At 44.0% G+C, this 24,289-nt stretch overlaps 1 protein-coding gene across 1 annotated transcript in view; it reads left to right on the top strand.

Annotated features, from left to right (window-relative positions):
* Positions 1–24,289, top strand: part of SLC2A10 (solute carrier family 2 member 10) — a 173,936-nt gene that overhangs the window by 139,897 nt on the left and 9,750 nt on the right. The window contains exon 5 of the mRNA XM_069243469.1: positions 11,600–11,735. Within this exon, the coding sequence (XP_069099570.1) occupies positions 11,600–11,735 (136 nt within the window). The remainder of the gene's footprint in view (positions 1–11,599; positions 11,736–24,289) is intronic.

Here is a 24,289-nt window from a genome sequence, read left to right as displayed (position 1 = left end):
TGCAACCAGTAAGTCATCAATGTACTGTACTAGGGTTGACTCGAATGGCAATTCTAATGCTTCCAAATCTTTCTTTAGAATCTGATTGAAGATTGACGGTGACTCAGAAAACCCTTGAGGAATTCGGCACCAACTGTATACTCTGTCTAAGAATTTGAAACAAAAGAGAAATTGGCTGTCCTCATGAAGAGGCACAGAAAAGAATGCTTGTGACAAATCGATGACTGAGAACCATTCGGCATCGCAAGGAATTTGAAACATTATCACAGCTGGATTTGGTACGACAGGGCAACACTTGACTATGATGTCATTTATTTTCCTCAAGTCCTGCACAAGTCGTACCTTTCCACTCGGCTTTATTAGTCCCATTATTGGTGAATTACATGGACTGCTTAACACCTCTTTCAGTACTCCCTGTTTTACAAATTCGTCAATGAGTTGGGCAACTTTCATGAGGGTGTCTTGTGCCATGTGGTATTGTGGGGTCTGGGGAAAGATCGCATTGGGCTTTACAGTCACTTTCACTGGTTCCACTCCTTTCATCAATCCCACCTCTTTCCCTGTCATGTCCGACACTTCCTTTCCGACTGTCTCCCGTAATTCAGCTGGAATATCTTCTTCAGTTATCATCGGGAAAAGACAAATCAGAGGATACTCTTCATCTACAGTTTCCATCTCATCCCCCTCTACACTGTCCTCTTCTTCCCCATCACTGCTCGTCTGTATTGTTATTCCTTCGTTCGAACACATGATCGAACAACCCAATTTGCACAATAGGTCTCTTCCTAACAATGCTATCGGGCTTGAGTCACATACCACAAACTGATGTACCCCTTGATAGTTACCGATGCTGACTGGTACCGGATCTGTTATTGGGTTCGTCAGGTGTCTGTTTGCTACTCCCACCACTTGAACTGTCCTCCCTGAGAGTGGCAAATTTGGTACTTCACTGCTCTTAACAGTTGAACGTGTTGCTCCTGTGTCAACCAGGAATGAGACACGATGACCCATTACTCTTCCCTCTACGTACGGACCCTTTTGATCAACTTCCAAGGATGCTGCAAGCACAGAATCTCCTTCTTCTTCTGAACTTTCACTCTCCCATACATTGTTTATTCCACTCTCACTGTGTAATGGGAACTGTTGTACGGTGCCATTTGTACTCATTACCTGACCCGAGACCTGTGGAGGAACCATCACTTGCTGCTGACTCATTGGTGCCAAGGGTATTTGCATTTGCTGATTAGGTACCATGGGTAACTGCTGTTGCATCGGCTGCATTTGCGTCATCTGCATACGAGGCATCTGCATCTGCTGCGGCTGCATAGGTTGTAACCCCTGCAATTGATTTACGGTCTGAAAATTTGGGCTTGGACCTCTCATTTTCGGTCCCCTCATTGTCTGAAATGCATTGACATCATTGTTTTGCTGACCAACACCTGCACCTGCACCTGCACCTGCACCTGCACCTTCCTGCACCACCATCGGGCACTCGCGTTTCCAATGACCGACAATTCCGCACACGTGACACGGCATCACCTTCTTCATTGCCTGCACACCCGTCACAACAGTGTTCAAATCCGGACCATTATTCGCAAAACCTCCTCTGCCTCTGCCTCTGGCCTGTGGCTGAAACATCATATTTCCCTGCAACTGCGGCTGCGGTTGCGGTACCTGCTGTTGGAACCCTTGCATCCCTTGCAAACCTTGCAGACCTGTCTGAGCTGCCTTAAGCTGCATTATCATCACCTTCTCTTTCAACCTTTTCTACGTCACTTCAATTTCGTCGCTACAGTATTTCGCATAAGTCAAGACTTCGTCAATCGGTTTAGACTGCCAGCAAATCAAATGCGACTTTATCATCTGACTTATCTCTGGTCTCAGCCCTTCCACAAATCGAAACACAAAATGAAGCATGTCCTTCGCCTCTATTGTTTCCGTGCCGCTGTAGTTCTTAAACGCCTTCAACAACCTCTCATAGTAACTATGAATCGACTCTTTAGCCTCTTGGGCCGTTCGATCGATCTTCTGCCAATCCACATTTTTCGCGGCAACTTTTGTCTTCAAATGCTCGATCACCTTGTAGTACAAGCTCATCACCATAGGTGATGGTGCACCCGTCTCCCTGTCTCTCTCTGGTTCACTTGTCGGCCAACCTACAGCTCTTTTGCAATCCTCCCACAAATCTGCCGGAACCACAATCTCAAAGAGAGTGTTCAGGTCTTCCCAGAGACATTTTGCAAGCTTCACAAACCTATCAGTCTGTTGATACCATTCAATCGGCTTCTCTCTCAGTTTGGGAAAATCATCCGTAAATGACTGAATGTCGCTTCTGTGCCATGGTACATGTATTAATTTTCCCCCTGCTGTCTCCCTCATTGGTAACATGGTTACTGTCTCGCTGCTTTGTGGTCTCTTCTCATTATGCTCTGTAGCACTGTCCCTCCTCTTTTCCTTCCTCTTTACCCACCTGCTTTCCCACTTGTCTAAGCACCTCCATACTTGTGCACTCTGCAGCAATTCTCTAAGGTGCGCCTTCATGCCTGCTGACCTCATGTGTTCAAAATCTGCAGTCCCAAAATCCAACCTATAGCTCCTGCTCAAGTGTTTCATCTTGTCTATATCAACCCCGTTTCTGTCAGCTACCTCCTGCAAGCTTTTGTGTACCTTGTTCACTTCTTTTGTTATCCTGGGACATAGATACCTCAGCTCTTCTTCCGAGTAGGACTCCAACCTATTCACACCCATAGTCCCTTCCACCAATTCTTGTGCTTCCATGTTCAGCCTCATCCTGTTCATATAATCTTCTCCCTTCCCACTGTCTGAGCTTTGTGTGGAATTTAGACTGTTGAACCACTGTGTCAGCTGTTGCGCATTCAACCCCATCAGTGTAGCATTCACATCGACTGCCATTGATGGTTGCGGCAACTTTTCAGTATTCGATGTTAGAGGTATTATCAGTGGGGGGCTCGACCTCACCAGTGTTGACTGAGCACATATGGGACTAAACTCCATCAAGGACCCAGATCCGGTTGGCTGGGCCGCTATCGGAGTTATCCCTGGAGTGTTTTCTATGCACCTCCTTTCAGTCCCATTCTGCAGCATTGATCCCTGACCGCTCATACCTAAGTTAGGCTGACTATACAAAGGTACTGGTGGACCTACAGTAATAGGTAGTGATATTGCATCTGGGTTTTGTCCATTTCCCATGTTCTGAGGCATGTTCATTCCCACACCATGGGTCATCATTGCCGGCATGCCCATCTGACTCCCCGTCATTTGAGCATTTGCGTCTCCCCCCTGCATCTGCTTCTGAGGCATCAAAAACTGAGTTGATTCAGCTTGTGTCAATGTCTGGTTGTGACCATTCTGTACTCCCCTTACTGTTTGTTCTAGAATCATTCCTGCACTGTTGTCACTACTGTAGTACCCTGGCATCTGCGGCTGATAATTTTCTGCTGGTTTCAACATGGGCACATCTGGATATATTCTCCTAACCTGCGGTATCTGCGGGGTGAACAATAAACTCGGGTCCTTAGATCCCGATGATGCTCCTGAACTCTGAGTTTCACTATTCTGTACCGGTGCCGGAGGGGCAGAACTGGTACTTGGACCTTGTCCATTCTCTGCATAAGGTGGTGGACGGTCGTTCAGCAATTGCATTATTAACTCCTCATCCTCTAACTCCTCTTCTCTTCTCAACTTTTCCTCGTCCTCTCTATCCTTGGAACACTTCCTGTCTGTCTTACAGGTAGCTTTCTTACCTGTCTCCTCTTCTTCCTTAGTAATTGCGGGGAACAATTTTATCCCCTGCAACACATCTGACCTCCACACCTTCTGTGCATTATCCCACCTAGCGTCCGCTAGTGTCTTTTCTACCTTTCTCATTCTGGTCTCGAACTTCTTTTGCTGTTGCTGTCTAGCCATTAGTTCCCAAATTGCTAGAGCCTCAAACTGTGCTGGCCTTGGAGGCACCTTCATGTCGTACATCGTGAATCTCAAATTCTCTAGAATCCTTATATTGAATGTCCCATGTATCGGGAACGCTACGCTCCCATGTTTCTCTGTCAGTTTGTGCCACTGCTTTAGCCAAAGGCACGGGGCTACCCCTTTTTCCTCCATTACAATGTAAGCTGGTGTGCCCTCGGGCGGCGTCTCCTCTCCTACGCTCGCTTTAATGTAGGACTCCCCCTTCATCGCACTCCTAAATGCTTTAAAGAATTTCATTTTCTCGTCTTTTATTTCACAAAGTTTGTAATCAATAGGTGACTTTAATTCCCGGAATACTCTTCGCTTGCCTTTCCCCTTCCAATCGAGCCCCACGGACTGCGTCCAATCCGTGCGCGACCCTTCTCTACAACCAACCTATCCCAGCGCGGCTCCTAGTGACGTCACACTCACACACACTGCGGCTGACAAAGCCTTGCGGCTAGTCCTCCTTCATTCACCTCCTCTCGTAACAACTTCTTGCATGTATCGCGAGCTACCAAAAAATAAAACAGATCTGTCGGTTTACTACAGGAAGGGTAACACAGTCGCTTCAGGACCTTAGGGACTTTTCACTAGCCTCGGCCGCTATTCCGTCTTTCTCGGTCCCCACGTTCGCAAGCAAATCTGACCCGCAGATCTACTCTCAACTTGTCAATGATCTGTTCTAGTGCACTTAGAATCTTGTCAAAGCCCGAAGTCGAAGTTTCTTTCACTCCCTAACACACGTACCGACTTGTCGACCACGCCCGATCAACCTACTAAACCGCCGAGACCACAACATGGATCAACATACTCCGGAGTCTCTTGACCTCGCAGGGCCCGTCTCAACAACAACAACCACGTGGACCTTATTATGCACAAAGCGCCACACGCACATGAAGTTCGACGACTTCCCTACCCTCACACTCGGAGCCGCACCTCCGCTATCTTCTATGAAGTTCGACGACTTCTCTACTTCTACACTCGGAGTCGCACCTCCGCTATCCTCTAAAAAAGAAAAATTCCTCGCAACCTTTTCATACACCCTGCGGCAATAAGCTGTGCAAGCGCAAAACCCTAACTTCACTCATACCATCACTAGTACCACCAACGCCGAATCCACACCTCCATTCTCTCCATTCGCAATCTCCGAGATCCCGGGAAAGTCGCGGTGGACCTAGCCCATCATCATTCTGTCAATCTGTTTTACCCAAGGAAAAATCTAATTCAACTTCTCGAGTGGGGTCTCAAAATGCGTAACCGTTAATTCAACACCATGTACTCTAAGAGTACAGGGTCCCAAAAGACAAAACCGTCCTCTGCTACCATCTACTGATAGAGCGGTCCGTACTAGTAATTTTTCCTGTATTCGGACGCTCTTTAGGCCGATGAATCTTTTGACTAAGTGGGACTCTCTGCACTCTTAATCGATCAATTGCATCAAATCAATAATCAATAACGAACATAAGCAATGCCTTGTTCAACATAACACTTGACAATTAATCCAGAATACATTTCGGCGAACCCTGACCTTCAGTCAGGAATAACCACACCAGTTTATTCAAAGTTAGTGAATTTATTTCCCTATATTAACAAAGCTAGCACAATATAAATGTCTCTCAACACCAAATGATAAACATAAATGAACATTAATAGCTGTCCATATCGGTGAAACAGGTGCAATCTATGTAGCATTTGAATCACAAGGCATTCGATAATAGCAATGCAAATCACTAAAACTATAATCTGTAACGAACTAATTGCATACATTTAGTCAGCATAACAAGATCTCAAATTGCATCGTGCGACATATGGAATCCTCATCTAACCTCAAATTAGCATCGGCATGTGGGACTTCATGCAAAAACAATTTAGCAACATTAATTTGGAAAAAACTCCTAACTAGGGCTCTTATCAAAATCAGCAGTTGGTTACCTAAAGGAAACACAATGCAATTTTACAATTTCCTTTCATATTTACCAATTACGATCAGCAATCAAGGAAGTCTTCGTCTCACAGGTACTGTTCTTCGATCAGCATGGGTACCGTCTCGATCGGCATGGGACGGGGCAAAAGGGGCAGGGGTGGACGGGGCAGTTGCCTCACGGCGGCAAGGTAAAACTACTACTTCATGCAAGAGATCAAATCAAAGTTAAAGTCTCTAGGGCCAGAATCATTTAAAGTCTCTTTCTCTCGATTAGAGAAAGCATCAAAGTCTCTTTCAAAATGGCGTCGCAGCAAAGTGGGCCATAATAGCTACGAAGTCTGCAAAATGGCGGGTATCGAGCTGGCAATGGCTGATAATAGCAGCAATGGCTGGTAATGGCTACTTTCTTCTCGTGCACCTGGTTTTTATAGACAACAGTTCAAATCCAGTAGGGTCTTCCATTGGAGGGTTCATAGGTTAGCTTCAAATTGTCCAATCAAAAACAACAGTTCTCAAGCTTTTACTTAAGCATACATTATCCTTGGAGATGGGTACGCAAGTTCCAACATTGTATACCAATTAGCTCACTTTCAGAGCCTCCATTGTCCGCACCTGCAAATCGACCTTGGAGTAAAGAGAAAATATGCCAGGCTGGCACGAAACCTTAAGATAAGCATGTGAACGGTCTCAGTGGAAAAGTACAGCTTCAAGCAAAAATACACGTTTAATAGCACATTGGAAAAATACGAGCATCTAAACCGTGAGACCAGGCAACTAGGCCAAAGCCTCCGCTAAAGTAATGCTAAGCTAAACATTTCAAGCAAGCAAATCATAGCACACGTTTACGATTATGTCGGATTAGTGCAATTCTAATACACCACGTTATATAAAGCACGCTTATAAATGTTGGCAAACTACTCTGAGGGCACATTTTGTCCCCGTACATTCTTTATTAGTTTGGTTAAAGTCACACATGATTATTTCACACTACGTTTAAGCTAATAAATGTAAAACCTTCATTTTCTGCTTCATCACTGTCACTGTTCACTATGGCCCTATATCCCCATATTGAGCACATTAATACAGAGGTCCTTTACTTTCTATCCTCCTGTACAATTGTGGGAACAGAAACCATACCCAAAATCCAGGACAGTCAAAAATTCAAAGAACCCAAAATGTACCTCATACGGTTCTTCTATGTATATCTATTTCATGAAAAGCGACCATCGCTGACATCAATTTAGCAGAGTAGCAAAAAATAGTAAATGGCACCTCTCAAAAATTGATTTCTAGATTAGGAAAAGTTAAAGGACTTGTTACAAGGATTTCAAAATCATTTAGTACAGAATAAATGCCATTAATGCTCAAATGCAAAGTTTTATACAGAGTAGTCAAAAGCAGAAATCATTATAAGTCATAAAATGAGTAGAAAAATCAGTAGGAAATTGTACAGCATCCCTAGTTGAACAGGAAAGCTCAAAAGCTCTGGCATACCCCCAAACATCGAGGGGGTCTTATACACAGTTCTTGCATAAGTAATTATAAAGTCAGCAAACTCATTATGGTATGATCATAAGATGTTTGAACGTCATTACCTTAACACATAAGCACAATCCCATTTTAAGAAAGCATTCAGCATCTTCCATGGGACTGCCATCCGAAGAAGTTCGAACAAAATATGAAACATTTCAACAATATCAGTTCAGGCTAATAAATAGGACTTGTTGACATAGCTGATTACAGAGGAAGGGCCTTGAGGTTGCAAGAAGTCAGGAACACTAGACAGGTCATTCAAATCCTGATATTCATAACAGTGTAAAAACAGTTACATCAGTGTGACTTTACTCTGCAGAGCTAGTGGGGTTGGGGGGCATGCACAGGGGAATTAGATGGGAGGGGTGAATACAGGAGTGAATGAATGAAACTGCATCAATTTTATTGAAGTTGGCGTGTTAACATAAATGTGGCCTGGCTAAATTATATTAATAAGCACACTTCTGTACATCATCTTAGACTCATTTAAACTGCAATCAAATGTACTAATCATTTGCATATTGGACCCAGCATAAAATTGTTATTGTTCATTATTAATTATTGAGCAAAAATATAGATTTGGAAAAAACGCTTCTACACAACCATGTTTCTTCAGAGCTCTGTCTACTTCTCCCTGACATCCTGTCTTTCACCATATTTTCTAGAAACCATGATATTCGTTTTTTTTGGTTCGACTATGTAGATAAATCCTTCAATGCCAGATGCTACAGATAGGTTTCATGTCCTAAAAACAGAAAGTTGCAACAGTTTATCTCTCTTAGTTTAGCCATTTGATTGATCCACACACTCGTCCTCAGCAAATGGGACTTCTGCAGAAGCCTACTAGTGACCTTCCACACTAGGCTCCCAATGGGACAGTCTTTAACTCGACATGCAGAACCTTTTATTTTCTCCCTCGAATCGCCACTACTTATCAATAAATCACCTTGCTTTCTCCTGGGAAACAAGTCCCCATGCTAGTTTCTGTTGCAAGTCTACGAAGTTGTTAATTGTACATCCAAAGACTATCTCTGATATCTCAGTCTGAAAGAATCCAACCTTCAATTTAAGATCTGCTAATCCGCACCTCTTCCGTTCCTTCTGCCTGCCAATACCTCTTCACTGAATTCCCTCTGCTATTAGTGCTAACCCATCTGCAGGTTTTAAAAAATAATGCCTTCTGAAATCGGAAAAACAACCAATGACACCATGTAAATGGGGGAGAGGGGTAATTGTCCTTGAACCAATATGTAGACTGATGCATGTGGTTTACTTTATGATATGCTTTGTTAGCTTCTACAATTAATCCCATACAACATTGCTCCTAATCATTTCTATATTCACGTCCACTTGTCTACTTAAACCATCATGTCCATCTAATGTCTCTATACTGCAAACACTGTTTTATTGGACACTGTTTCTGAAAGAAATATATAAATATGTTAATAAAATGTGCTCTAGATACATTTTGCGATGTACTTACGGTGGTGCTCAAATGCCACTTGGCACAGGACAAGGAGTCTGTCCATTTGTATTCAAGGTCTCCATGTGATAAAGAGATCTTCACATGCCCCCAAAGAGAAAAGTTTTGAAATGTTCTTCTTGTTCTTAAACTTTAAGAGGTTTAGATTTGGATGTATTAGATAGCCATGTGTCTCCAATAACTAACACATGATGTTGGTTGATAGTTTGTCTTATTCTGTGGTATAATCTCCCAGGAGGTGTGCAAATGACTACATCCGATGGCAATCTACTTAGCAAAGTTAGTTGATGGACTATTTTATTCTGTGGTACAACCTTGCGTGAAAGCCCGCTTTTGACTACGTAGGATCTCACACTGATTTAGGACAGTAAAACGTTTATGATATTTCTGATAAGAACTTTTTATGGGCCTATCAAAAGCTACAATCCCATCTTGTCTGCATGCTTATAGTTATAATATTATCCAACAGTTGATGCAAGGCTTGCATCCTTATGTATTTTACTTCTGCTTCCGCTGTCTTTGGCACCCAATGGCAACCTGATGAAGCATGTGGCTCCGGTGCACCAGGAGAAGGATATTAGCTTACTTACTGAGTACAAAAAGTTGTACTAATAATAAGTATAGTCTAGGAGTTTCCATGTTTTAAAATCATTGCCATTGTTCTAGACTCAACTCATCATCTCATCTGGATGGAATGGCCTGCAATTGAGATATGGTTTTAGTCTATGGCAACAACTAGGTCATTTGCCTCTGAGTTGAACGTGGGCATTCTTGCTGCTAGCACTCTTCTAGTGCCTTCTACCTCACTGGGCATCAATCCTGGGAAATGTACTTGACTGGACCAGTTTCTATTTTGCCAACTATTCTTCATTTGCCTAGTTGTAGATCTCCAAAATTCCAAACCTCTTGCCTTTCGGTGTCCGTTAGGAGTCCATCCTGGGTTCTACAGTAGGGTTCTCTCATCACACCACCTCTTTGTACCAGGTGGTGTTATCTCTCTCTTTGAGCTTACATATTACTTCTATGCTGCTGATACAGAAGTCGATTTTTCCTTTTATTTGTATATTCCTTATATTTATATATGTCCTCTTCGGAGACTCTCTGGCCTACAGCACTGGCCATTTCATGATAATTTACACTGTATAGCACTTTGCGCCCTAATTCTTAGTGATGCAAAGAGTGGGGTTTTCAGCCTTCCTGCATGACTTGTCCCTTGGTACCCTCTTTCACCAGTAACCTGAATGTCTTGTATCTGACCAAGGGGTTGTCTATAGTACCAGAATACATTTATCACTATCATGACAATACCTATATCAAAGACAATATCAGAAACTCTGCAATAATGTGCACTTTCAGGCCAACAGATTCCTTATAGAGCAACAAAGGGTTGGTCAAAAAGATCGGGAGATATTTTCTGAATTTTGAGTACTTTCTTTGTGGTTCAATTACTTTCTAAAATTTATTACGAATAACTTTTGCAAGGTCGATAGTGACTCATAAAAAAATATTTTATGACAATAACTATTCAAATAACCACACATAGCACAAACATAATCGACACTACAACCACAAATACTAGCTGTAACCACTATTTCCTGCCAAAGAAATTGAGTTGGGGACAACCCCCGGTTGTTGCCCTCAAAAAATATATTAGGCTATGTGTAATGTAGTGTCAATTATGTTTGTGCTATGTGTTATTTGAATACTTATTGTCATAAAATAAAAGGAAGTACTTATCACGTTTCTTTGGGAAAAAATCAGAAAATGTATCCCGACCTTTTTGACCAACCCTTTGTTGCTCTATGTTATTGAACCCAGGTCAGGTAAGGGTTATTGGGTTTTCCTCTTTTGTATACAAACCAGATTCCTTATCAGCATGCTGGTATAGAACAAGCTAGACTACTGAAACACCCTACTGATAGCCCTCCCTCAATAAAACGTTGCACCCTAGATAATATCATTACTTTCTCCACTCCTGTAATACGCAGCTTACCCTGGGACATACCAGCCGTAGTAAACGGAGAACTAGTTGACTTTTATTCAAAAAGTAGAGTGCAATGCAAGACTCTGACCACGATCTTTAAAGGCATCTTTAATACACCCCTTCCTATTCTCACAATGTTCTTCACAATCCATTCATGCCTCCGTTCTACCACTGGGCAGCCTTACCCTCTCCATGGTCACAAAGCAACTTTTTGTGCCATCGAAGTTCATATTCTAGTGATCTATTTGAATACACGTTTCAGCCAAAGTAGACCTACCACTTTCCTTCTGAGATTTAAGAGCCACAAAAGCCCACGTGCTTGATGCACAGAACCCCACAACAAAATAAATAGCTAACAGACTGGTTGATGCCAACTCTACTATTTACGTTTTGCCTCTGATACGTTCTTGTATTTCCGTCCATAACATTTTCTTCCAAAATAAGAGGACCTGTAACCACTTAAACTGTTTTATTTACTTACAGTGTACCCCAATGGGAGTACCACCAGCTGATCAAAAAGTAAATTAATCTGCATAAATATTTTCTCTTCCTAGAGAGTAGGGCACCCAAAGGCAAAGGTGTGGGCCACTGGATTATATAAAGCTTTGAAAAAGTTCTCATCCGTCATTCTTGATGTGTTAAGTTTTTTTGTGGTAAAATAAAAAACACTTATCATATTTTTCACTTTTGTTTTTTTCTGCAGATTCCATAGGTTTGTCCTGGACGTTTCTTCTCTATGGTCTGATGGGAATGTTTGCTGTTGCATTTATTTATGTATTTATTCCTGAAACCAAAGGACAGTCGCTTGAAGAAATTGACAAGCAATTTGCAAATAAAAGGTGGGTGTTGTGTGAACAAAATCACCTGTAAAACAGTTTTTGTCCACCCAAAGACAATGCAATCAAACAGCAAAGTCTTTTCTATAAAATGTTCATATTGATTGACTCCGATTGCGAGATGGGGTGAAGTATCTACAGGTGCTTTGCTAGTCTATAACCTCACAACTACTACCACCAAATCTGCTAGGGTAAGCCATCGAAAGGCTTCAAATAATGTCTCTTCGTTACTAAAATCAGAAGACTTGATATGCAAACAGGGAATGGCTCCTAATTGAACATAAATGTGTACGCTATCAAGTTAGATGCAGTATTGCAGAAGAAAGTGGAGAACACATTCATTCAGACCTCGGAGGTACGTCCTTCCCCCATAACACAAGCAGCACAGTAGCCCCTGAAAAGTTTGGACAGGCGACTGAATAAATAATGTTTTATTGAAATAAGTTGTCAAGGAATAACAGACCAGCCTGCAACCGCCACCTCGCTCATCCTCTTGCTCACGTTGCACACTCTTACTTCTCACCCCTTCTTATTCCATGCTCATAAGAACAATGAACACTATACATCCCCCTTCCCTATTATTAAAATAACCACAGTAGATTGTCATCAAGATAGAACTTGACTAGGTATAGAATCTTATAAAACAAATACAAAAACTGAAAGAAATCACACAATATGATATATAATAAAATTATTAATTATATTATAACAAGATGAGCAGATAGATGGTCGGGACCCCCTTATGTGTCTGGACAGGTGGTTCAAAAGTTCATCTCACTGCTTTCTTTTCCCTGGATCCCGGCTGAGCCCCCACCACCTGGCCCTCCTCCCATGCTGTTAAACCTTTACACTTTAGGGACCACAGTGCCATCCTCCACACTGCCAGATGGACGGGCCCACTCAGGATAGAGGACAAAACCATCATGCTCTTTCCTGATTATACCTGAGTGATCCAGCACTCGTCCTTCCTGGAAGACAAACAGGGTCTTCGCCAATTGGGGATAGAGTATTCACTGTTGTTTCCAGCTCACCTCAAGAAAATATCTGAAGGCTCCACCGCCTTCCTCGGATTAGACTGATCAGCACCACAGGGAGTCGACACTGGTGCCCGCCAAACTCACATTGGGCCCGACCAGGTCATGAGGCCGGAGATGAGGCTGGCCATGTATGGAGTCCACACCTTGAGCAACTAGAACGAGATCCCCAATTTGGAACAGATCATCAAAGACCACAGACATGCTCTCCAGGCTGTAGATAATCTGGGAACTAATGCTGCAACCTCCGATGATGAGAAAGGCCTGCATATTTTCACATCAAATGATGACACTCTCCTGTCCGATGACTCTCAAAGGGGCTCACAAACCAGCCACTGGTAACGCTACAGACAATCTTATATGAAAGCTGGGTTTTCCAGTGTTCTTATAATCGATTGTTATATGGATTCAGTCTGCATTGAACTGTAGGACCAAAATTCGCATACCTTCGCTACCATAAAGACCATCATCACCTGACCTCCAGAGGTGAGTGCCGGTGGTCCCTGCTGGGACACTTATGGCTCAGCCCTTATCCTTTGAGGGCCTCTCCAGCGAACCCCGACACTTGGCCACAGCCCCAAGCCACGCTAGAGTTTTCTGAAATGCCTTGTTTTGGTGTACTACCAGTTGTGGTAGGTCCCCCAGTTGCCACAGTCTCTCTTGTTCACACCCTTTCCTACACGTGCCACAATCTGGCTGATGGGCCTTTCATAGTTGACACAGGACAGGGTGAATGTTATGATGGATGGACCTACGTTACTGCCGGTGGTCCACGCCAAAGCACTACTCACTGCACCCCGAGAGAGCCATGGCCCCAGTGAATGATATTAATTTCCATCCCTTGAACGTCTGGGGAATGCACACATCAGGAACCTATACGCCAGCTACTAATATATCAAACGCCAACCAATGCAGATTTTTTTTTTTTGCAGGAGGCTCACACCACAAAAGAAAAACGAACTTGCCTGTACAGGCGCTGGATGGGTCTCATTTATGCCACCACTTACTCTGCGTAGGCAAGGGGCGCCATGGTATGGGCTCGCCTTGGACTCCACTTTCAAGAGACGAGTACAACCATAGAACCATAGAAAAGGAGGGTTGATGTTCTCCTTGAGGGCACCTGTTTGGCCGTCCACTACTCTGCAGGAGCATCTACACCCTTAATACGGATCAGGGAGCAGCTTCGGATGCCCCCTGCTACCCTCACACACAAAACCACAGTGCCCTGGGTACTGGGAGGTGACTACAACTGTGTGCTTGAACTCACTTTGGATAGGTCCCAGCCCTGCTACCCGCTCTTCCCCTCACATGCAGGCAGATTGATTCTAAAACTGGGTGAGTCACTGGTCACTTGCAGATGCATGGCGGTCTTACAACCCTGGCTACCGGCTCTACTCTTTCCACTAAATACCCCACAATTTGTATGACTGCCTTGGCCACTTCCTTTGCTCTACACCCCTGGTGTCAATAGTTCAGTGCTCGGATTACGTGGGAGGTTGGTCTCTGACCATGAGGCACACGTAATGGACCTCAGGTGGATATCCCCATACTCACTGACCCCAATTTGTAAGCTCCCCCGTGATTGCCTGGGGAACCCTGTATTCCGGAACAAACAGGGGGACCACATCCAGCATTATTTGTCAAAAAACCATAACTCAGTCTTCACCAGGATGCCGGAATGGGTCGCACTAACGGTGGCGATAAGAGTCATTTGTATCCAAAAGACAGTGGGAGTCCATCAGGCCTTGGAAGGTGACATAGTGACTGCCCAGAGGAGCCTTGCTAGATTGAATAAAGTCCCTGGCCACGACCCCTTGCTTACCCCACAACACACAGAAGTGAAGACCTCCTACACAGCCCTTCTAGAACCCCTGTGGCACTAAAATTTCACAGTTCACGCAGCCAAAGTTCATAGTGAAGGTGACCAATCCGGCAGGCTGCTGGCCTGACTGATCAGACAAGAGTCCAGTATCTGCCCTATTACGTAAGTGGTGACTCTGTCAGGCACCACCAAGAGTACACAAACTGACATTTTACAAGCAGTCCACGAATACTACTCCACCATCTAACAGGTGCCACCAGACGTCTCATAAAGTTATTCCAATGCATTCCTAGCAGACATCACTCTCCCACACATCTCAGCTACCACTAGACTCTACCTCAATCCCAGTGGCACCTCTAACACATTAGCTCTCCTCAGAACAACATTATTCCAAAATCTATCAGTGAGGCTTCACATCTTCATCCAGGCATCTTTTGTCAGGCCTTTCCTTCAGCCCGGATTATATGACCTAGTCAACAACTTCATCCACATTGGTTTCCTTCACCTATTCTTCTTGAGTGACACATGCCTCAGTTGCATCTGTGAAATTGGCCACCACACACTCATCTCCATAGTCTTGAGAATCTCCTTCCACCAACAAAAGACAAGACAAACAGTCTGCCATGGCATTCTTAATCCTAGGTACATATTCCACATGTGAAGCAAAATACTTTAGCCCAAATAACCGTTGTGCCATGAGTAGAGTAGCTATCCCTGCTCTCTTCATCGTGAATACTTCTACCAGGGGGTAGTGATACGATCTCAACAAAACTCACTACCCCAAACACATGATCTAAAATGTGTAATACCCTAGTAACAAGCCATTTCCTCCTTTTCTACAACAGAATAGTTTAGTGCTTGTCTCGGCACTCTCGACACGTACACTTTCACCACTTCTTGACCGTCTCTCATCTGCATCAACATTGTAGCCAAACCGTAACTGCTACCATCCATTATAATAATCACTGGTAAGTTAGTTTCAAATGATTTAAGGTATAGAGCAGCACAAATTTCATCCTTTAAGTTTCTAAATTCACTCTCACAAGTAGTGCACTACACACATTTCATATTATTCTTTAACAGTTCATTCATGTTCCAAGTCTTCCTTTGAAAGCTGGAACTAAATTTATCATAGTATTGAGCCATCCCCAGAAATGAGCATATTTGCTACTTGGTGCCTGAATTGGGTGCCTCTTGAATTGCGTTCACCACATTTCCTTAGGCCTTATGCAGTTGCAGTCAGTGTGGTGACCTAAATATCCCACCCCATCTCTTCCAATGCAGCATTTGTCAGCTTTGATGATCAGCCCACTTCCCTTCAGTATGTCTAACACCAATTTCAATGTCAATCATGTTGCTCCCATTCATTTCCATAGATTATTAGGTTATCCTAAAAATAGGAACACAAAAGGATGATGAACGGAGTGCTGAACAATGCAAACACTCAACCCTAGTCACAGATCTGGGTTTAATCCATTGTTCTTTTGCTCACCATGCCACCCCAGTTTGGACCCAGCCATCATCCAGCTAGCCTGGCTGATTAAGGGTGATACCCTGAAACTCGTCCTAGGGTGCTCGAATCTTGTCCAGGGAGGACCTGGCTTGGCAGTTCGGGCTGGAATGCTCCAATAGGGAGCAGGGACAAGACTGATTTACATATAGCTGGGTCTGAACTGGGGTGACGTGGCAAGCAAAATAACAATGGATTAAACCCGGATCTGTGAATGGGGGTGAGTGTTTGAAAAGTTTCAACACTCCGTTCATTGTTTTTCATTATATATTCTAAAAATAGGAAACATTTTCTGCTTCCCTCAATTATTTATCCATTGCCATCTAGAATACTGCAGAAGCACAAGCCAGTCAAAATGCCATTTGGCAGAACTGGAGTGCCCCCTCTGGAGACACAAAAGTTGTCAATGGTTTAGAATCCTCATTGAGGGCAACGATGTTAAGCAGAAGATAACTGAAGCATGGAAAACACCGTTGGACCCTCAATGTACTTAACATCTTACTTAAGTTGGGCAATGGATGGTGATCTACCCAAACATTCTCAAATCAGCGCACACCTTTAATCCAAAAGGAGCCAGTAACACTGAGACCAACCGTTCCGTTCCGATGCTTCAATCGTTCTATAACACCATTGTTACACAGTCTTAGAAACCCCATTTTCAAATTTGTTCCTCAATGCCAAGGGTACAAGTCAGACATAATGCAAAACAGACTTTGTGCTCTTGGCCATTCTTATATTTAAACCCCTTCAATCCCACTTCTTTTTTTTTAAACACTTCTGGATATTTTGTCTTCCACCACTTCAGCTTGTCTCCTTCTGTTTTCACCTCCACACATTATACTTGATCTGGGTTATTAAGGAGAAGAGTAATACCAAACTCTCTTTGTTGAGGACACCCAAGCGGACAACACCCTTCTTCTGTCACATACATTCAGGAACGTGTACTTCGACTCTTGGACCTTGAATTCAGTCGCAGCATCATAACATCAAACTACTTCAGGTTTTTTTCCCATATGCCACTAAGTGAATATCAGTTGCCATGAGTAACTCATCACCATATACGTGGGTCATTTTATCACTAACTAGGGTGTATCTTGCACCTGGATCTGATAACATTTTTACCACTTTATCATTCATTGATAAGTCACAAAATGGTGCATCACAAGCCCCATCTACATCACTGCTCTAAAATCCTGCAATGGCTTCCCTTGCAAGTGTGCCTGACTCATAAATTATTCATAAATCTCTTCAGCCTCTTATTTTTCTTCTTCTGCAGAAAGTGGAATGTGCTTCAAAATGTCCCTACCTTCTTGTTTTAGCAGAGCTAATTATCTTTTTCTGGTAAATATATTTCCACCAATTGTTTCCAGATATGCTTGAAATCCCTTTTTCCATTCAGTCTATTCTGCAGGTAGCTGATCCCAAGATTGTAAAAAAAAAAAAAAAACTGCTGGAGCTGCGACCCTTTCCATATTGCTTTTTTTTAAAGCCATAATTTGTTTTTTAAAAGAACATCCAATATATATTTGTTTATTTTTCCTATCCTGAGGATTACAATGTGTACTGAGTGTGTACATCACAATTGCAATGCTTCAGTTTAACTTTACTGCATTTAACTTTTCCGCATCACTGCACATTCATAAACATTGTGATATGCCGCACTTTACAGGTGACGTACGTGTCACTGCACTGATGATTGTTTCTTTGCGCTCTGCGTTATGTGCATGAAGTTCTTTCCTCTAATGGTGTGTGCGTCACCGTACTGACATGTCCTGTTGGAATTTTCCAGTGAAGCTGCACACTCAAAGTGAACATTGTGAGTAATGTGCTTGACCAGTGTGCCTTCAGTTAAAACTTTAAGGGCCTCATTTACAAGGCATTTGTGCCACCAGTGCGTCATCTTTTTTTTATGCAAGAAGTGCTCTACACTGCTCCACATTTACAAATTGACACATTGGGCCCAGGTATAATGTAATCAAGGTAGGTGCTCCCATGGCGAAAGCCACACAGAACTGAGGCAGTGAAATTTACAACATTTTACTGCTCCATTCTGCAACTTCACTGCGTCAGAATTTTACTGCCTGATTAGAGCAGGTGTAAAACTGAAGCAGGGCTTTCCTCAATAGGAGCATTCTGGCATTGCTGAAGTAGCGTCTTTTTTTTAATGCTACTCCAGCAATGGGTGAGTTTAGCATCACAAATGCATCAGTATTTCTGACACATCTGTGAAAGCATGCGCCATGAAGCTCTGTATTATAAATACAGCGCATCCATCGCGTCGTTAGGGCGTTGTGGAGCAGTGCAAGCAATCTGACACATTGGAGCAGTTGCATCAGATTCTTGTAAATGAGACCATAAGTGTCTGACACAGCACTAAAGCTATTTCCATTCATAGTATGTTTCTTCAAGACTTCCTCCAAAGGAAGTATTACCCCAAATGTTACATTGATGCGTGATCTGAGCCTGTAGATGGTTATCTCTGTCTTCATTCACGTGCAGGTTCGGTCTAAACTGTGATTGTCTGCAGTCCTTGTCCACTTGTTGCTAGCAAAAAAGTTCAGAGACAGGTCGCTGAATAAATAACAATGTATGGAAAAACATCAAGCAAGGAATAACAGGTTAGCCGACAACTACCACCTCGTTCGTCCTCTTGACCACGTTCCACGCATTTACCTCACACCCATTCTTATTCCACTCCTGCAAGAACATGGAATTCTACAGACAGCTTTCTAACCAGTCTGGGATGCTGTCATTGACATCCAGGCCAGCAGAAAAAAATGGAAGTAAGTTTCCCATGGCCCACATCTCTAGTGTTTCCCTTTTGTAACTTAATCACTCCCACGATATAGAGGATATGATCTTAAATGTTCGGCCTGTCATATGGTTGACATTGGTAATGGAATTTCTTTTGCCATTCACCTCCTGCTATAATGTCCAAATGTTTTCCAACATTGCTAGCTTCAAATGGGATTATCAAAATACTACCCAGAATAAAAGGCCAACATTATTGTAGTGTAAAAACAATAATAGAGTCTGGGTGGTGAATTAAAGTTTTTGTGTGAACTTATCATTAAGGTTTTAGACGGCTGAAAGGAAGCAGAGAGTCAAAGAAAAACAAAGAGTTACATTTTCTTCCGGCCATTATCAGATCCACTAAAAGGTAATTTCCTGGTTTAATGTGTCAAGAGCTCCTGAGTACTGTATTTGCATTGAGACACGATATGTAGCTAGATCATCCAGATTCTACAGCAGTGTTTGCCATCACTGCTCTTTGACTATTAGAATAGATTATTTTGTATTCTAATTGAGTGGGTAATTACAACCCTAAACACAACTGCTTTAACCCTGGCAAGGGCAAGAGCATTACCAGTGAAATTTGAGGACAGGAACGCATGGTGGTGATTGGCAGAGCTGTGACCTGGTATGTCTGAAGACATTCTGTGAGCATTTTCATGCTGCGTGAATGCTGGCTTGGAATACTGCAAGGTGTTATCTCCCAGTAGGCCTTTTCCATAATTATGTAGTTTACAGAGGGACAGACAGCAGCAATCCCTCTGATCACATGCATGTGGAAAAGGCATCTGATGTCAACCAGAAAGGAGTTACACTGCCTACCAGTGAAACAAAAGATCCAGTTTAAGCTTAGCTGCTTGGTCTTTGGATGCCTTCATAGTTTGAGCCCTTCTATTTCAACAGCGGGATCCATTCCTACTGTCTGTCCATTGAGCTTAGAAGCACACATTCAAATTAACTTCGAGAGGCTATAGAGCCTTTTTTGCTCGGAGCCCAACTTGCTAGTATCCATTCAGTCACTGAATGAGGCAATCTGACTCTGATGCCACTCAGGAAAAACTATGGGCCTGATTATGACTTCGGCGGAGAGGATTACTCTGTCCCAAATGTGACGGATATCCCGCCCGCCGTATTATGAGTTATATAGTATATAATCCAGCCGCAATTCGGCGGGCGGGATATCCGTCACATTTGGGACGGAGTAATCCCCTCCACGGAAGTCGTAATCAGGCCCTATATCTCCACCCCTTCCCACTGTCAGGCTAGTTGCTGTTCGCATAAGGCCTGTCTGTGTCGTGTGCGTGATATAATGGCTGTCAATCAGTAAGTCAGTAGGGTTTCAGAGTGAGCACCTAGTTGTAAGACCTGGACAAAGGGGCTCTTTGCCTCAGGATTTTGCTCGTGCTCTGGTGAGACTAGAATTTTCTTCAAGCGCATGAAGAGCAGCTCGTCAGACACTAGCGTGATCTTTCCATGAAGGCTCATGGCCCGCCTTTCATCTTTCTGGGCTCTAGCGCTGAGAGGTCTTTACCTCATAGCTTACTGGGGGATACTGAGTGGGAGACATCATGTGGAGCGTGAGGTTGTATCACATGTTATGAAGGGCGTGGACATGCCTGCAATTGCCTTCTCTGTGTCTATCCATTTGAATCGATTTTCGGGATTCTGACAAGAGAAACTAGTAAGCCAAAGAGTGTATTTATCATTTAAATGACATTTCACGTCGAAACTCAATACTGGTAAGTTAGGTCGTTTTGTTCCCCTGCGCAACCCTTTGCGAGCATGCTTTTGTACCATAGCATCTTTATCCACCTAATGAGGATTCATAAGAGACTGTGGCTGTTTAAACATTAAGTTGCGAAAAGAGAATCCCTATACAGGGGAATCTTGAAATCAAATATCACTGTAAAATAAATGGTAACACGCGCATATACCACGAGTAGCATAGGATATTCATCTGGAACAGTGGTGTTGTATTCCCAAGCCCCACAATGATAGTTGTGCAAACGTACACCTTCAATATATAACAGAAGTTACTGGGAGGTGGGAGGGGGTAGTGGTAGAAGGGGCAGACATATGCTTGGCGAGGAGCCAAGGACAGAGAAGCCATAGGACAGAGTTGGCAGGTCAGGATGTTAGGCTCGGTGGTCATCTCTGCCATAATGAGTAAAGAGGAGGACGGAGTATCTGGAGGCAAGTACAGGCGGTGGCATATTGTGAGGTGGATGTACGAGTGCAGAGATACAAGGTCCACGCATGATGGCATAGATCTCAGGCCGGGGGACCGTCTGAGGACTTATGTTGAATAATTTGTTTGATTTTTTTTTCCCATCCTTGGGTATAGGGCATTTGCAAAGGTGTTGCAATTCTTTGTATCAGAGGGCTGTTCTTTCAGCCGACCCACCACTTGCGCATTGCATTCTGCCAGACGCCAAAGGGGGGACATGTTTGGCCTTCCATTGTAGTGTAAAGTTCCTCTTGGCAAGTAGAAGGGCCAGCCCAATAAAACAAGTGTGCATTGAGTGTTTCTTCCTTCTCTTAAATATGCCTAAGGCGCAGGCCTCCAGATGAATATGTCTGTAAGTTCGGTAACTTAGCACATTGTGGAATTAACACTGTTCCAGTAGGTGGCAAGGACAGGCCATGTGGTGAAGGTCCACATCCCCAGTCTGGCAGCGGGGCATCAGTGGTCAGGTGTGGGGAAATAGAGGTGGAACTGCTCATGAGTTAATTATGAATGGTAAAAGGCATGAAACTAGATGTTTTTGAATCTGTGGTCGCTGGAGACACTTTTTTGAAAGGCCATCGCCTGGTCCCAATCAGCATCATGTAAGGCCCTTCCCAGCTCCTCCTCCCACTTCATGTGCAGGAGATCAAGAGGAGCCCCAGTGTGGGTTCCTAGTGCTTGCCATGTGATCAGATGACCCCCCATCTCCCATGGCAATGAGCTCCTGAAGGACGGCGTGAATAGGTGGTTCTTCATCTTGTGTGGACCACAGGGTGTGGCATGTGTTGTGCAACTGTTGACACATGAGGAACTGGCCTGGTGGAAGGCTGTGTTCTGTTCGTAGTTGGTCAAATGTCAGAAGATGGTCTTCAGAAAAGAGGTCGCTGGTAGTGGTAAATGACTTGTCATGCCAGCGCCTCAGGCCTGAAGCGGATTATGTCCCCGGGTATCAGGGGAGATCGTGTGGTAGGAATCTTGGAACCTACGTTTTGCATGAGGAATCGCATCATAATGATGCTACTTCCAAGGAGCTTTTGGAGTCAGGCATTCAGCTGTGGAAACAGGAAGCTGGGATGGTAGAAGCAGTGGGGGGATGGATTGTTTCCTATGTTTCTTCCAAGTTGCTGTTTGTAAACCACCTGACCACCCACTGCAGTTGAGCAACCAGAAAGTAAGCCTCAAAGGATGGAGCACCTGGACCGCCATCCCCGACAGGTAGTTGTGGTTTCTACACGGCTATCCGGTGGCAGCCACTGGCCCTATGAGATCCACCAACAGTGTGTCAAGTTCACAGATGAAACTGCGAGGTGGGATCATGGGCTAGTTGGTGAAGTAATATAGGAGACAGTAATACTACCATTTTTGACAAGGCAATTTTCCATTTAGTGGCTAGTGGAAGCTTTTCCCCAAACTGAACTATTGACTTCACTGTGGTTAGCCCTGGGTGGAGATTACCATTGAGGAGGTCAGGTGGAGAGCTATGTAGGTGAATGCCCAGATGATGGGCTGGGGAGTATCGCCAGGTAAGTGGGGCCCAACCTGTGCAAATCGCCCATGGAGGCAAGTCGGGATGTAGTGCGTAAACAGATAATTTGGCCCAATTAACTGACAAGCCAGTGCACCTAGCAAATGAGCAGAGTGCTTCTTGTATGGGGACCAGGCATGTATCCTGGGGATACAACAGGAGGTCGTCTGCATACAGCAACACTTCATGTGTCCAGTCCTCAAGGGGGAATGCAAAAACCTTGTCTATCTCTCCTCAGTTGGATAGTAAATGTTCGATACCGACTGCAAATGCAGGGGGGGAGAGAGTACACCCCTGCTGTGTGCCACGTTTAACCGGGAACCGATATATCGCCCCAGCCAAACCCGGGAAAGGGGCTTGATATTCACAGTCATGTGTAGGGTGCAAGGTGTTTACCTATGTTATTGGTGTGATGATCTGAAACAAGTGGTTCCAATTGAGTGAGTTGAACGCCTTCTCCAGGTCCAGGATTAGGCATGCCGCATGTGGGAAGGGATCCTGTATGTGACCCTGTACATAGTACAGGCATTGAAGATTGTGTGATGTACAAAATCCCGGAACAAATCAGTTTTGATCTGGATGTATACGTTCTGGGAGGATTTGTGCATATCTAGTTGACATGATATTGCCCAATGTTTTGTAGTCTGCACCTAGTATGGCAATGGGGTGGTATGAGAAGGCGTTGGTGGGGTGCTGGTTTGGGGATAGACATTTGTATGGATTCCTGAAGGGATGGTGGTAATTCCCCAAGGGGTAGTGTCTCATACATTGAGGACAAGGAGCTAGGCTACTTGCGAAGTTCGGCAGGCCATCGAGGCCTGGGGGGCTTATTCTCCTAAATCCTGTATCACCTGTTTGGCATCTGCAGCGGTTATGACAGCATCTTGGGCTTCCCGCTGTGCTGCAGAGATCTGTGATAGAGACAGATGTGTGAGAAATAAAGTTTTGCTTCTAAGCGGTCCGTGCGTGAACATTGTAATGGTATATTTCTTAATAAGACCTGTGGAACTCCTGGAGGATGTGATGTTGTGTGTTTAGGATTGGAGTTTGAGGATTGGTGTCTCCCTTTGTCCTTGACGGATCAGCCAAGCAAGGAGGCGGACAGATTTGTTGCCTTCCCTGTGGGTTTTTGCCTCATGGGTGGTTAGGTTATAGCATTGAAGGCACTCCTAGTGCACCGCAATGTTGACGCTTCACATCCTGTAATGCAGCCCGGCTTACTGAGTTACGTTCTGCCTGCCACTCTAGGAGCAGTAGGGGTTGTCTTGCCTCTGAGATTTCTCTATCCAGGATTCTGTGAACGCCCACAATCTCTTGAATACACACCCAAGGGTGACCACCTTGAAAGTGTCTCACTCTAGTGTCTTGTCGAACTCCGTGCCTTAGTTCTCCATAAAGTAATTACATATATGGGTGCCTTGGACATCCTGAAAAACAGAATCCTCCAGGCAATCAAGGGGTAGGTGCCACATGAGGGTTGGAGGGTGTGGGGCACCCCACTGTGTGTGGGCATTGTGGTCTGAGACTACATGGCCTAGATAGTCAGTGGTGCCGACCAGGGTCAATAGGGTAAGGGAGCACAGAATTTGATTGAGGCACACACAAGGATTGTTTGGCATTTAACAGAAGGAGTAAAACCGCAAGTT

This window comes from Pleurodeles waltl, chromosome 7, assembly GCF_031143425.1.
Source record: "Pleurodeles waltl isolate 20211129_DDA chromosome 7, aPleWal1.hap1.20221129, whole genome shotgun sequence".
NCBI classification, from domain to species: Eukaryota; Metazoa; Chordata; class Amphibia; order Caudata; family Salamandridae; genus Pleurodeles; species Pleurodeles waltl.
The sequence above is the reverse complement of the archived record's forward strand: the minus strand, read 5'-3'. Positions and strand labels throughout refer to the sequence as shown.